The sequence below is a fragment of the Neoarius graeffei genome, chromosome 19 (assembly GCF_027579695.1).
Source record: "Neoarius graeffei isolate fNeoGra1 chromosome 19, fNeoGra1.pri, whole genome shotgun sequence".
In the NCBI taxonomy this organism is placed as follows: Eukaryota; Metazoa; Chordata; class Actinopteri; order Siluriformes; family Ariidae; genus Neoarius; species Neoarius graeffei.
The window spans coordinates 11,062,956-11,079,006 of NC_083587.1; the positions used below are offsets into that span (position 1 = coordinate 11,062,956).

The 16,051-nt window shown below is 43.6% G+C and overlaps 2 protein-coding genes across 8 annotated transcripts in view; one reads left to right on the plus strand and one right to left on the minus strand.

Moving 5' to 3' along the window:
* The window catches only part of LOC132867674 (zinc finger protein 585A-like), a 1,308,017-nt gene that overhangs the window by 420,307 nt on the left and 871,659 nt on the right, over window positions 1–16,051 (plus strand). The gene's annotated exons all lie outside the window — the stretch shown is intronic.
* The window catches only part of LOC132867667 (zinc finger protein 585A-like), a 150,502-nt gene continuing 146,289 nt past the window's right edge, over window positions 11,839–16,051 (minus strand). For 6 of the 7 annotated variants that reach the window (XM_060900635.1, XM_060900634.1, XM_060900636.1 and 3 more), the window contains one exon: window positions 11,839–14,949. In XM_060900635.1, the coding sequence (XP_060756618.1) occupies window positions 12,002–14,949 (2,948 nt within the window). In that variant the 3' untranslated portion in view covers window positions 11,839–12,001. The remainder of the gene's footprint in view (window positions 14,950–16,051) is intronic. The other variant, XM_060900637.1, reaches the window with a different exon arrangement.

A 16,051-nucleotide genomic window follows, 5' to 3' on the forward strand; every position in this document is an offset into this window, starting at 1 on the left:
TGTATTGCATGTGTTATTTTTTTTTTACACATACATTGTACACCATACCGATTTTAGTTGTACACTTTTAGACATACATTTTTATATATATATATATATATATATATATATATATATATATATATATATATATATATATATTTTTTTTTTTATGCATAAGGACCACAATGGAAATAAGTTCATCTGAGCTTTTTTGTGTTATCCTTTTGACATATGTGCAAGGTACATAAGCACCATTTATTTATTTATTTATTTTTTGTATCAACCTTGAGCAGTGTCAATAAATCAAATCAAATCATAATTTTGGGGACTGATTGGCTGGGATTTCGGGAATTAATGTCACATTTAGTGAAGAGTGGAGCCTGCCATAATTTAGCGGGGGGAGGTCCTGGTGTGGCATTGGCGGGAGCAGCTGTCACAGAGCCATCTACATCACCGTGTCAGAGTGAGGAGCAGCAGGCTCCTCCTCCCTCTCTTGGGGAATCCCTTGCGGATTTTCCATTAGAGCAGTCACGAGATGAGACTGTGGCATGCATTTGACCAAGTGAGAGTAATCGATGGTCAAATACTCCAGCCAAACGCCACCCCGTCCTTCCCCTATTTCTCCATTATTAAGGATAGATTATACCGAGTGATGCAGGACACTCAGACAAAGGAAGCAATAACACAGCTTTTGATCCTAAAGAGCCACTGGGAATTTATATTCCAGGTGGCTCACTTGAATCCCATGGCCGGACACTTAGGGCAGGATAAGACACTAGCCGGAATAATGGCACGGTTCTATTGGCCAGGGATTCGCGGCGATGTCCGTAGGTGGTGTACGGCATGCCGCGAATGCCAGTTAGTAAATCCAGCGGCCATTCCAAAAGCGCCTTTGCACCCTCTGCCATTAATCGAGACCCCATTTGAAAGAATTGGGATGGATCTCATCGGGCCATTAGATCAGTCAACACAAGGATATCACTTTATTTTAGTTCTGGTGGACTATGCAACGCAATATCCGGAAGCAGTGCCTCTTCGCAATATCTCAGCACGTAGTATTGCGGAAGCACTCTTCCGCATCATCTCCCGAGTTGGAATCCCCAAAGAGATTCTGACTGATCAAGGCACTACGTTTATGTCATGCACACTGCGCGAACTGTATGGGTTACTGAGAATTAAGCCTATCCACACCAGTGTTTATCACCCACAAATGGATAGCCGAGTTGAACGGTTCAACCGCACCCTCAAGAACATTATTTGAAAATTTGTAAGCGAGGACGCACACAGCTGGGATCAATGGCTTGAACCCCTGTTATTCACAGTGTGAGAGGTCCCACAAGCCTCCACGGGGTTCTCCCTGCTCAAATTATTATACAGGCGTAAGCCGCGTGGCATTTTAGATGTGCTGCGTGAAAATTGGGAGGAGGGACCTTCAACAAGCAAAAATGAAATTCAATACATTATCGACCTGCGCGCCAAACTCCACACCCTCACGCACCTAACCCAGGAGAATTTGCGGCAGGCCCAAGAACATCAAGTCCGTCTGTACGACGGGCACGCGCCTTAGGGAATTCACACCGGGAGAAAAAGTACTCGTGTTGTTGCCCACATCGAGCTCCAAATTGATTGCCAGGTGGCAAGGACCCTTTGAGGTCACACGGCGAGTCGGGGACCTCGACTATGAGGTGCAGCAAAGGGACAGGGGTGGGGCGTTACAGATTTACCACCTCAATCTGTTAAAACTTTGGAACGAGGAGGTCCCCATGGCATTGGTGTCAGTGGTTCCAGAGAAGGCAAAGCTGGGGCAGGAGGTTCAAAAAGTACAATTGACATCGCCCACCACTCCGGTCCCCTGTGGAGACCACCCCTCTCTGACCCAACTCACGGAGGTCGCCCAGTTGCAGACAGAATTTTCTGACGTATTCCCACCCCTGCCCAGCCGCACCCACCTCATAGAACACCACATTGAGACGCCCCCGAGGGTGGTAGTGCGCAGCCGCCCTTACAGACTGCCCAAACACAAAAAAAAGTGGTTCGGGAAGAACTTGAGGCCATGCTCAAAATGGGCATCGTCGAGGAGTCCCACAGTGACTGGAGCAGCCTGGTGGTCTTGGTTCCCAAGGCCGATGGGTCGGTCCGGTTCTGTGTGGACTATAGAAAAGGCAACGCGGTGTCTAAATTCGATGCGTACCCAATGCCTCATATTGACTAGTTGCTTGATCGACTAGGCACGGCTAATTTTTATTCGACACTGGATTTGACAAAGGGATATTGGCAGATCCCCTTGACTCCGTTATCCCAAGAGAAAACGGCCTTTTCCACACTGTTTGGCTTACACCAGTTCGTCACACTTCCTTTTGGGCTGTTTGGGGTGCCCGCTACATTCCAGCAGCTTATGGATCCTCCGTCCCCACGCCACCTACGCGGCCGCATACTTGGACGACATCATTATTTATAGTAATGACTGGCCACGACACCTAGAACACCTAAGGGCCGTCCTTAGGTCGCTGAGGCGAGCGGGTCTCACAGCCAACCTGAAGAAGTGTGCGATTGGGTGGGTAGAAGTACGGTATCTGGGCTTCCACTTGGGCAATGGGCAGGTGTGTCCCCAAATCAATAAGACAGCAGCGATTGCAGCCTGCCCGAGGCCCAAGACCAAAAAGGGGGTGAGACAGTTCCTGGGGCTGGCTGGCTACTATCGCAGGTTTATACCTAATTATTCGGACGTCACCAGCCCGCTGACTGATCTCACTAAAAAGGGGGCACCAGATCCGGTCCAGTGGACAAAGCAATGCCAGCGGGCTTTCTCTGAGGTAAAGGCTGCACTGTGTGGGGGGGCCACTGTTACACTCCCCTGACTTTTCTCTCCCCTTTGTTTTGCAGACGGACGCGTCGGACAGAGGGCTGGGGGCTGTTCTGTCCCAGGAGGTGGAGGATCGTCCAGTGCTGTACATCAGCCGGAAACTGTCGATGCGTGAGGGCCGGTACAGCACCATAGAAAAGGAGTGCCTCGCCATCAAGTGGGCGGTCCTCGCCCTCCACTACTACCTACTGGGACGCCCTTTCACCCTCTGTTCGGACCATGTGCCCCTCCAATGACTCCACCGCATGAAGGATGCCAACGCGTGGATCACCTGTTGGTATCTGGCACTCCAGCCGTTTAAGTTCAAGGTGGTCCACAGGCTGGGGGCGCAGATGGCCGTGGTGGATATCCTCTCCCGTCAAGGCAGGGGGGAGTCAGCTGCAAGCCAGATGGCTCCCCGGCCTGAGTTGGGCGGTGGGGGTATGTGGCAGCGGGGGCGTGGTCAAGCGTCGGTCTGTGAATGGAGGGTGGAGTCAGGGAAGGTAAGTGGCAGAATCACTGCACCTGATGTGAGTTAACCTGTGTTTGTGTCTTCCCGAGTGACCACGTCCTATAAAAGGAGAGAGAGAGAGCAGAGAAAGGGAGCTCTCTCCTGACCCAAATGCGTGTGTGCGAGAGTGAATGAGCTGAAAAGCCACCTATAAAACAGAAAATAAGTTTCTGAGAACTCAGTTCTGGCCTGCCGTGCTTCTGTGCTCCACCCACTTGCTCTGGTTCTACATTGGAATATCCAGACAGTCAGGTATTACAATAATCCAACTTAGAGTTAACAAAAGCATGAACTAGTTTTTCTGCATCATGTAGTGACATTTCTTAACTTAGCAACACTTAAGAAGAAGCAGCTATTATTTCTCACATGTACAATCAAGCACAGTGAAAATTCATCCTCTACATTTAACCCATCTGAAGCAGTGAACACACACACACAGCAGTGGGCAGCCATAGTACAGCACCTGGGGAGCAGCTAGGGGTTAGGTACCTTGCTCAAGGGCACTTTAGCCCAAGGCCACCCCATGTGAACCTGACTGCATGCCTTTGAACTGTGGGGGAAACCGGAGCACCCAGAGGAAACCCACACAGACATGGGGAGAACATGCAAACTCCACACAGAATACCCCCCGTCAGCCACTGGGCTTGAACCCAAAACCTTCTTGCTGTGAGGTGAGAGTGCTAACCACTAAACCACCGTACCACCCTATATTTCTGAGATGAAAGAAAGCTACCCGGGCTAATGTTATCAACATGAGTTTCAAACCAAAGACTGGAGTCAATGATCACCCCGAGGTCTGCTCCTCATGAAGAAACTGAAAGGCCATCCACAGTTATTATGTAATCCTACTTCTAGCTGCATGTGGTCCTAATACAGGTACTTCTGTCTTGTCAGAGTTAAGTGAGATGCCTTGAGACAGAGATGCTGATCTCTTCTGCTCCTCAGACCTGCCTGATCCATCCTGATGCCCTATGCCTAGGTGGAGTCTCATCACATCGCTCCTGTGGAGGACGGCCCCATATGGACAGTTGAAAGTCACACTTGGAAGATGTTCTGGACACTTACAGTAATGCTTTTATGGCTGAGGACTACAGTTGACTTACTAACTTTAAGACTGCAGTTGTCATGAACAGTTTTACAGTCAAGTTTTCATCAAGGAAGAGTTTATAACATCAACGAAACTGACTTCATGTTAAAACTGTTAAAATGTTATCATCACGTTGTCTGTTATCACCCAAATGAAGATGGGTTCTCTTTTGAGTCTGGTTCCTCTCAAGATTTCTTTCTCATGTCATCTGAGGGAGTTTTTCCTTGCCACTGTCACCACAGGCTTGCTCATTGGGGATAGGTTAGGAATACATTAGGGATAAAATTAGCTCATGTTTAAAGTCATTAAAATTCTGTAAAGCTGCTTTGCGACAATGTCTGTTGTTAAAAGTGCTATAAAAATAAACTTGACTTGACACATTCCTCAATTTTATTAAGCTGGTGTCTATCATCTGGCTTTGCAGAAACATACAACTGTGTGTCATCAGCATAACAGTAGCAACTAATACCATGCTTACAAATAATATTACCCAGAGGCAGGGCTGTAGTCAAGACCACCTTGGTCAAGTCCAAGACAAGTCCGACACCAGGACTAGTCGAGACCGAGTCAAGACCGAGTCCAAAGAGGTTCCGAGTCAAGACCGAGTCCAAAAAGATTCGAGTCCAAGTCAAGACCGAGTCCAGGACAGTTAAAACAAGTCGTATGCATTACAGCATCAAGATAATATTGGGTTATTTGTTAGGAAAAGTGTCACAACACCCATGATTTTACCAAGTTTAACCCTTACCTTTGACATATTATCTAAAGAAAACAAATACATCTGGTGATACCTGGTGTTAGGTGTCAGGTATGAATCCCACCCTTACCTGTAGGAAGAATATTTGTCCTTACACGTTCATTCATGGCCTAAATGTCCTTGAGCAAAGCACCTAACCTCACATTGCTCTGTAACCAATACCCTGTACTTAAATAACTGTAGGCTGTTTTGCATAAAAACGTCAGCTAAGTGTAATGTAATGTGTTAGAAACTGTTACAAACACCAAGCCACTACTATTCACTACATGATACTAGAACTGAATATTTGATGAACTACTGCAAATGGCAATAATGCTTCACTCCAGACAAAGTGTGCACAAGAAATGGCCAGTATTAGAAGCGTGTACCCCCTATGCTTGGTTTATGCCTTCCCTGAAAATATGTTGAATTATATTATTTGGACATGGGCTAATGGGAAAACATAAAAAAAGAGTGCAATTTAACATTTTTATTTGAGAAGTGTGTGCAATACACAGTCAGTGTTCATTGTTTAAGCAAGTTAGGTCTCTCTCTCTCTCACACACACACACACATGGACCAAAAACCAATTGTATACTTCAATAGCTTTTTTTTGTTTGTTTTTAACAAAAGGTAAGGCAAGTAAAGCTACTGCCTATAACTGCAACAAGGGTAACAAATCTAGGTGTCTCACACCCACACCCCACTACGCTCAATGAGGTGGAACCAGTCAATAGTATCAGTTGTATTCATCAATAGCCTTTTTCACATAAACGTCAATGAAGAGAGAGTAAATTATAAACTGAGTGTAGCATCCCATCTGCAGGTCAGGTAAGTAAAACATTTAAATAATGTGTGACAATCACCAATCTGTGTAAACTATCAACAAACTTTAACATATGTAACAACTACTCAGTTTTACAGATGTGATTTGTTACATTTCAGATATATGAGGGAGGAAAGCATTTCTGCTCCTAGACTGGCTCTATGGGGTCTCATAATGAGCCCTCCGGCACTAAACACTCTTTCAACTGGAGCTGAAGCAGCAGGTACAGTAAGGACCTTGACAGCTAGGGCATGCAGATGACGGTATTTGTCCTTGTTTTTCAACCAAAATACAAGGGCATCATCCTCTGCTGGGCAGTTCTGAATATCCTCCAGGTATGCATTTACCTCACTGTTGACACTTTGATGGTATCTATGGGTGGAATGGTTCTTTTTGTGAGCTTTATACTTTGCCAGGAGCCATTGAGCCTTGGCGCTTGGGGGAGAATCCTCCGGGGTTGGTTCTTGGAGTTCCTCACAGATGTCCAGATCCACTTTCTTAGCCTGCACGATCAAGCGGTCTGGAAAAAAGAAACAAAAAATAAACCTTAGTTCTTTCGCTTTGAAAATCTCCAGTACAGTGCATTTCTGAGGTGAACTTTGAAATATATACCCGTTAGTGACTTCTGCAGTTCCTTCTTTGCATTGCCACTGGTCCTGACATCCAATTCAACCCAGTTCAACCCAAACTGGGGGTCCAGCATCGCTCCCTGCATGTATACATCATGGCTGAATGGCAAATCAAGGCCCTCATCTTCTGCCATTCCTAATCCAACAAAGATGCCGGCAAATCTTCTTTTAAGTGAGGCTCTGAGGGCCCTGGTCAGTAACCTACACAGTTTTTTTTCACAATCCATTTCTGTCAAGTGGGAATGTAGTTCAAGGACAGTCGGGACAACCATGCTGATGGTCACAACTTTGTCACCCTGTGTCAATTCAGTGGCCTCAGCAAAGGGTCCAAGAATTTGTGCTAGTTCTTTACACTGGGCCCATTCATGTGAGCTGAGGATAACGTTCTCAAAGTTCACTGAGCACATATGAGTGAGTGCAGTGTGATCTAGTTCGATGACTGCTTGCATCTGTCTGAATTGCGAACTCCACCTTGTGACATTTGCGACAGGAATGCTTTTACCTCTCCCAAAAGCAGCCTCAAATTTATCCTTAAACACAGTGCTGGTATGGAGCAGACTGACAAGTTTGGTTATTTTAGAAAGTGCTCGAGACATCACTTTCACTTCTTTCATTCCATCCGCGACAACCAATTGGAGACTGTGGGCAAAGCAGGACAGTCATTGATGAGAACCAACAAGAAAGTCTGTATCCAGCTGTTCCCCAACCATGTCCTCCTCATCTGAACTGTCGTTCTCACCATCATCTGAGTAGCCTGCCATTTTGACTTTAAAGGCCTTTTTCATGTTCGCTGCATTGTCTGTAATGACAAAATCTACCTTATCACTGATATTGTACTCATCGAAAATGTCATCAAATGCAGCAGAAATATGTTCTGAGCTGTGACGCCCTCTGAATCTCCTGCAGTCAAGGAGGTAGGTATTCAAAGTGTAACCACTGGCTGTGGAGTTGAGAACGTGAGCTGTGACTCCCAGGTAGGATCTCATTGTGCGGTCTGACCATATATCAGCGGTTACAGAAATTGATTTCTGTTCTATCAGACTGGACTTGATGCATTCTTTCACCCTCATTACTAGTTGAGGTATGGATTTCGTGGTGATGGTTGATCTGGAGATTGGGATGTACCTTTCATCCATGACGTGAAGAAAATGCCGAAAATGTTCATTTTCCACCAGTGACAGAGGTGGACAGCAGCCAATGACAAGGTCATGAATGATTGAGTCGTTGATGGCTTGCTGTCTTGAAGACACATTGTAAACTTGAACTTGCTGCTGAAATGCTTCAATTGTTAGTTGTGACTCCCCCCGTTGAAGTCCTCGCCGATACTCCTGCAGCCTGGAGATAGAAATACAAAAGCATCAATAAGTGTTGGGACTGAATAACATGGAGATAACAAGCCTTATTTAAAGAGAGCAGTAAAATATGTACCAATCATTCATTCGTGTCCATACTGTGAAATTTCAGTTTTATCAGAATAAATCACAACTAGTAAAATGACTGTCTTTGTTTATTAAATGTTATGAAACTGAAATGACATTTAAAGTCCTGCCCAGACACTGGCATAAAGGAAAGGGAGAGCCATACTGTATTTGCAGCAGTAATAATTACAGAAGAGAAACTGCACAGAGAATATGCCTGTCATAAGTTTTAAATTAGCACATTCAAATGGCAACGGAATATAGGCTACCTTACTCCAAACATACAGGACATGTTAGGGTAGGAATGATTATTTTGATCTTAAATACAGCAGATAAAGGGGACACAGCAGCCTTCCATTTGAGATTGTAGCCACAATATCATTAGTTAAAAATTCTCTAGAATATCTGACCTAACTTAACTCTCTGCTATTGTGTTCAGATCATATGGTACCAACAACACAATTATATTATTCAGTGATATAAATCAACAAGCAACTCGGCAATAGCACAATATAGCTTTGCTCCATTTAATTTCAGAGACGTGCAGGCAAGCTTGTGCCTGTTAGATAAATGTGAATCTTTCCTAGTGCTACAAGATTTAAGAGTAATGTTTGTACCTGGCTGTCGCTAAATCTCCCCAGTTAAAAACGAAATCACCCATGTCAGATAACACTACCCAAATTAACAACTGCTCTCACAAACATGACAGGTAGCTTCCAAAATACACAAGTGAAGTCAAACGTGTAACTTTAAGGACCGACTTAGCAGCTAGCAGGCTGGTGCAAAGTTGACTGAACTCTAACATTGAGCATTCCAACACAACCACAAACATGCATAGCCAAAATACAATACACGATAACTAATCTCTTAAATACTCGTTTGATTTTTTTTACATGATGAAATACCAGACGTATGAGAACGTTGTATCCAAAGTCATATTATCATTTGTCCTCTATAGCTTGTTAGCTAGCGTTACTAGTAATTCACATGGTAGTAGATAAAGCTAAGCTAGCACCTCCTACTAGCTGTATGCAGTTAACTTACCGTGATGGATGCTACCTCTGCAGGTGTCTATTGAAATTCGACGTTGTCCCATAGGTCTCTGAATTGGTCGCTTTGCAGAATTTGCAGTCTGCCTTGTGCTTCTTTTTTAAGTCAGTACTGAGAAAGTCCTGGTGATTTATATACGCAAATTTAATTATACTGGAATTGGCGGACATCTTCGCTTTTCGGTGTGTGTGCCTGTGTGTGGGGGGTGTGTTCGATTAGTGAAGAACATTCAGAGAGCGCGAAGATACTTGTAAACAAGGGATCATGTAAACTACTGTGCGATTAGTTATCAAGCTCCGCTCTAGACATAATAAAGGTGGACTCGGTGTGGACTCGGCCAAGACCAAAGCGAGACCAGTGCCCGAGACCGAGACAAGTCCGAGTCAAACTACTAGGGAGTCCGAGACAAGTCCAAGACCATCAAAAAACGGTCTCGAGTCCGGACTCGAGTCCGAGACCGGACTCAAGTACAACAGCCCTGCCCAGAGGTAACATATAGAAAGAAAAAAGCAATGGGCCTAAGACGGAACCATGTGGAACACCAAACTTGACCTTAGTATGCAAAGGAAAATTGCCATTTACATCAACAAACTGACAGTGATCAATTAAATAAGACCTGAGCTAGGAGAGGGCTGTTCCCTTAACTCCCACATTGTCTAGTCTATCCAGGAGAATGGAATGATCAATGGTGTCAAAGGCTGCACTAAGGTCAAGCAATACAAGCAGCAAGACACAGCCCTGATCAGACGCCAACAGTAGGTCATTTACTACTTTAACCAGAGCTGTCTCTGTGTTATGATGAGGTCTAAATCCTGACTGATACATTTCATGGATGTTATTCCTATGTAGATATGAGCATAACTGCTGTGCCACAGCTTTTTCTAGGATCTCAGAGATAAAGCAGAGGTTTGGTATTGGCCTATAATTGGACAGTTGACAGGGGTCGAGGTCAGGTTTTTTTAATCAAGGGTTTGATAACTGCTAGTTTAAAGGATTTGGGTACATTGCCACTGCTAAAAGAAGAATTATTTTTTTAGAAGAGTTTTGATTGCTTCTAGTGTTCTGTTTGAAGAATCATGTAGGTAAGATATCTAGTACACAAGTTGAAGATTTTGATGAGGAAATAAGTGAAATTAGTTCAGACTCTCAAAGGGGAGTAAAAGATGAATCATTGCTCTGATGTGATTATAGTGTTCTCTCCATGGATACTTATCAAATTGCCTGGCTTTAAATTGATATTTTTGCCTGATATTTTCAATTTTGCTCTTGGGGAAAAAAAAAATCATGGTCATTGCTACTACATATTGAAGGTGTGCATGTGGCTGTGGTGGTCTTATTCCTAGTTCATATTGTGAAAGTATAAGAATCTAGGATTATTTTTGCTATGTTCTATTAGAGAGAGAAACACTGATATACTGCATTAAGAGCTTGTCTATATAGTTCAAGAGGCTCTCCTTCCATGCTAATTGGAATACTGTCAACTTTGTTTGAAGCTGCATGTGTGATCATTATACCAGGGCGCGATTTTTTTTTCTCTTGAATTGTTTTCTTTTAAGCGGAGCGACATCTAAAGTATCGCAGAATATTGACTCAACGCTGATAAAATTCTGTGGAGTCTGATGATGATCCAAACAAGCTGATAACTAGGGAAAACTTCTGATAAATCTTCATGCAGTAGTTGGTGTAAATGTAATTTTGATGCAATGGTGTGGCAAGGTGCATAGAGAATATTATTGCTCAGACATATTTTGAATCAGATGAGAGTCTGACACTACCTCAGATGATGTGGAAGTCAGACTATATTTTCTAGATTTAATACAAGTATTAGATCAAGAGTGTGACCACCATTATGGGTCAGTCCTATGACGTTCTGATTAAACCCGAATGAATCTAAAATGGACACGAACACTGTTTTCAGAGGGTCTTCAGGGTTATTGAAGTGAATATTAAAGTCGACAATAATTAATTTTTCATCCAAAGAAACAACCAGGTTTGAGATGAAATCCACAAATTCAGAACAGATCTCATCTCATCTCATTATCTCTAGCCGCTTTATCCTTCTACAGGGTCGCAGGCAAGCTGGAGCCTATCCCAGCTAACTACGGGCGAAAGGCGGGGTACACCCTGGACAAGTCGCCAGGTCATCACAGGGCTGACACAGACACAGACAACCATTCACACTCACATTCACACCTACGGTCAATTTAGAGACACCAGTTAACCTAACCTGCATGTCTTTGGACTGTGGGGGAAACCGGAGCACCCGGAGGAAACCCACGCGGACACGGGGAGAACATGCAAACTCCACACAGAAAGGCCCTTGCCGGCCCCAGGGCTCAAACCCAGGACCTTCTTGCTGTGAGGCGACAGCGCTAACCACTACACCACCGTGCCGCCAGAACAGATCTGTAAATAATAATTAGCTGAATTGACTGGGTAGACGTATTTTTTTGCTACGTATGTTAATATAAAGAACTTCAAACATATTGAAATTTTGTTCAGGTTTTTGTATGATGTCTAGATTATCATAACAAATAACTATGACGCCTTGTCCACTACCAGTTAGACGAAGCTGATACATATAGCTGAGGATGAAGCATATAGCTTCATTTAAATGCGACATACTCATTTGGTTTGATCCACATTTCCATTAAACATAGTACATTAAACTCCTGATCTGTAATAATTCTATGAACAATTAGTCTCATGCTACAGTACTACACTGACAAGTGTTACAGTTGAATCATTATTTATATGGTGGTAATTAATGACTACTTAATAACTACATAAGATCAAAAGAAAACATTAATAGTCTTGTTTAAAAATCACTATAAGATTGTTTTAAAATATGTAGTCCTTTAATATGAACAATTAGGATCAAAGTACAGGACATTTTCAGCAAAAGCATGAATAAAAACATTTAATTTGACAACTTTAAATCATGCAATGTCTTGGAGTTATTGCACTTGTGGGTTTTAAATGTAACTGAATAAGTAAAACTCTTTCCACACTGTGAGCAGTGATATGGCTTCTCTCCTGTGTGAATGCGCTGGTGTGTTTGGAGATCACTCTGATGAATAAAACTTTTTCCGCACCGTGAGCAGTGAAATGGTTTCTCTCCCATGTGAATGCGCAGGTGTCGTTGGAGATGACTCTGCTGAGTAAAACTCTTCCCACACCGTGAGCAGTGAAATGGTTTCTCTCCTGTGTGAATGAGCTGGTGTGTTTTGAGAGTAGTATCATGAGTAAAACTCTTTCCACACTGTGAGCAGTGATACGGCTTCTCTCCTGTGTGAATGCGCTGGTGTTTGTGGAGATTACTATGACAAGTAAAACTTTTTCCACACTGTGAGCAGTGATATGGCTTCACTCCTGTGTGAATACGCCGGTGTGTTTGGAGATCGCTCTGACGAGTAAAACTCTTTTCACACTGTGAGCAGTGATACGGCTTCTCTCCTGTGTGAATGCGCCGGTGTGTTTGGAGATCGCTCTGACGAGTAAAACTTTTTCCACACTGTGAGCACTGATACGGCTTCACTCCTGTGTGAATGCGCTGGTGTTGTTGGAGATGACTCTGCTGAGTAAAACTCTTCCCACACTGTAAGCAGTGATACGGCTTCTCTCCTGTGTGAATGCGCTGGTGTTTGTGGAGATGACTCTGAAGAGTAAAACTTTTTCCACACTGTGAGCAGTGATACGGCTTCAGTCCTGTGTGAATGCGCTGGTGTTTGTGGAGATGACTCTGCTGAGTAAAACTCTTCCCACACTGTAAGCAGTGATACGGCTTCTCTCCTGTGTGAATGCGCTGGTGTTCATGGAGATGACTCTGCTGAGTAAAACTCTTTCCACACTGTGAGCAGTGATACGGCTTCTCTCCTGTGTGAATGCGCTGGTGTGTTTGGAGATGACTCTGATGAGTAAAACTCTTTCCACAACGTGAGCAGTGAAATGGTTTCTCTCCTGTGTGAATGCACTGGTGTTTTTGGAGAGCACTCTGATGAGTAAAACTCTTTCCACACTGTGAGCAGTGATGCGGCTTCTCTCCTGTGTGAATGCGCTCGTGTGTTTGGAGATTACTCTGATGAGTAAAACTCTTTCCGCACCGTGAGCAGTGAAATGGTTTCTCTCCTGTGTGAGTGCGCTGGTGTTTTTGGAGAGCACTCTGCTGAGTAAAACTCTTCCCACACTGTGAGCAGTGATACGGCTTCTCTCCTGTGTGAATACGCTGGTGTGTTTTGAGAGTAGTATCATGAGTGAAACTCTTCCCACACTGTGAGCAGTGATATGGCTTCTCTCCTGTGTGAATGCGCTGGTGTTGATGGAGATGACTCTGCTGAGTAAAACTCTTTCCACACTGTGAACAGTGATGCGGCTTCTCTCCTGTGTGAACGCGCTGGTGTTTTTGGAGATGACTCTGCTGAGTAAAACTCTTTCCACACTGTGAGCAGTGATACGGCTTCTCTCCTGTGTGAATGCGCTGGTGTGTTTGGAGATCACTCTGATGAGTAAAACTCTTACCGCACCGTGAGCAGTGATACGGCTTCTCTCCTGTGTGAATGCGCTGGTGTGTTTTGAGAGTAGTATCATGAGTGAAACTCTTCCCACACTGTGAGCAGTGATATGGCTTCTCTCCTGTGTGAATGCGCTGGTGTTGATGGAGATGACTCTGCTGAGTAAAACTCTTTCCACACTGTGAACAGTGATGCGGCTTCTCTCCTGTGTGAACGCGCTGGTGTTTTTGGAGATGACTCTGCTGAGTAAAACTCTTTCCACACTGTGAGCAGTGATACGGCTTCTCTCCTGTGTGAATGCGCTGGTGTGTTTGGAGATCACTCTGATGAGTAAAACTCTTACCGCACCGTGAGCAGTGATACGGCTTCTCTCCTGTGTGAATGCGCTGGTGTTTTTGGAGAGCACTCTGATGAGTAAAACTCTTTCCACACTGTGAGCAGTGATACGGCTTCTCTCTTGTGTGTATGCGCTGGTGTGTTTGGAGATCACTCTGATGAGTAAAACTCTTTCCGCACCGTGAGCAGTGAAATGGTTTCCCTCCCGTGTGAATGCGCAGGTGCCATTGGAGATGACTCTGCTGAGTAAAACTCTTCCCACACCGTGAGCAGTGAAATGGTTTCTCTCCTGTGTGAATGCGCTGGTGTGTTTTGAGAGTAGTATCATGAGTAAAACTCTTTCCACACTGTGAGCAGTGATACGGCTTCTCTCCTGTGTGAATGCGCTGGTGCTTGTGGAGATTACTATGACAAGTAAAACTTTTTCCACACTGTGAGCAGTGATATGGTTTCTCTCCTGTGTGAATGCGCTGGTGTGTTTTGAGAGCACTCTGATAAGTAAAACTCTTTCCACACTGTGAACAGTGATGCGGCTTCTCTCCTGTGTTAATGTGCTGGTGTTGACGAAGATGACTCTGATGAGTAAAACTCTTTCTACACTGTGAGCAGTGATATGGCTTCTCTCCTGTGTTAATGTGCTGGTGTCTTTGGAGAGCACTCTGTTCAGTAAAATTCTTCCCACACTGTGAGCAGTCATGTGGCTTTACTCCTTTGTGACTGCACTGGTTCCATTTGAGTGCATTCTGATGACCAAAACTCTTTCCACAGTCTGAGCTGTGGTGAATTTCCTTCTCTACATCTTTATGAGAAGTGTCAGAACTGAGAGTATCAGTTGATGTTGGCTGACTACTGGAGCATGTGGAGGGGATCTGAAGTTCATATTTAATGTCTCTTGAGTCCTGAAGTCTCACAGACTCTTCATTGTGGCATCTTTGGATGCACTGGTCAAGGTAAATTTGAGATGCACAGGAAAGAGGACATGTGGAGCAGGAAAAGACTTGCAGCAAAGTGTTCTTTACTTCTGGGGAAGTGAAAGGACAAAAGTATCAGAAATTTTACATGAAATGCAACAAGATTATAAAATCTAACCACAGTAACCTAATGTAAGGGAGCATTTTTACTGAACCTCAAACTTTCAAGATTCTACATGAAGACTGAGGAGAAAAAAAAAAGTTTGAGGACAAAGATACAGCAGCCTCTAGCTAGGAATACCTGCAGATTCAATAAGCTGCTGGTACAGCAGCTAGGCACAGCACTGGTCATAGCCCCGGTCATAGCCCCGTGGGTCAGATTGACTCAGGGGGAGTAGTTGGTTTCTGCTTGATATAATGTTAAGTCTAGGTAATGGCATGCCTAGCCTTATTTACATCTCGTCCAGGATTAATAAGGAGACTCAGCCCTAGCATTCAAGGTTCTGAAACATACAACAATGGGCCTCATTTATCAATCTGGTTATGAATAGTTTTGTCTAGAAGCATTTACACAAGAAAGTCTTTATTTTTACATATGGATTGTCATATTTAAAATGCTTATTAATTTCAATTAAACACATTTAATGAAATTAAATTTTGTGAAACCCACTTGATTCATATTAATGTAAATGGCGAAAGAAAGAAAGCCAGCATCCATAAATTAAGACATAAGAATAGCCATACAGAATTTCAGGCATATAAAAAAGGGACACACTGCAACGGTTCAAATGGCATTCAATTCAGTCTGCAACAGTATAGAGGTTTTGCACCATCACATGACCCCCATAGCAATGGTAACTACACCGCCATGACAGTAGGAATGCTTGTAGTGCTTCATTCAGATGAGTTAGTTGCTATTGATTAGTATGGGAAGGTTTTGCTGTGGTTTTGTATGTGCAAATTGTTCTGAATGAAACAGACATCAAATGTTTTAATTTACCAAAAGTAATTTTTCATCGGGGGAAACAAAATAGAGAGATTTCTACAACCCAAATTCCAAAAAAGTTGGGACAAAGTACAAATTGTAAATAAAAATGGAATGCAATGATGTGGAAGTTTCAAAATTCCATATTTTATTCAGAATAGAACATACATCATCTATCAAATGTTTAAACTGAGAAAGGTATCATTTAAAGAGAAAAATTAGGTGAT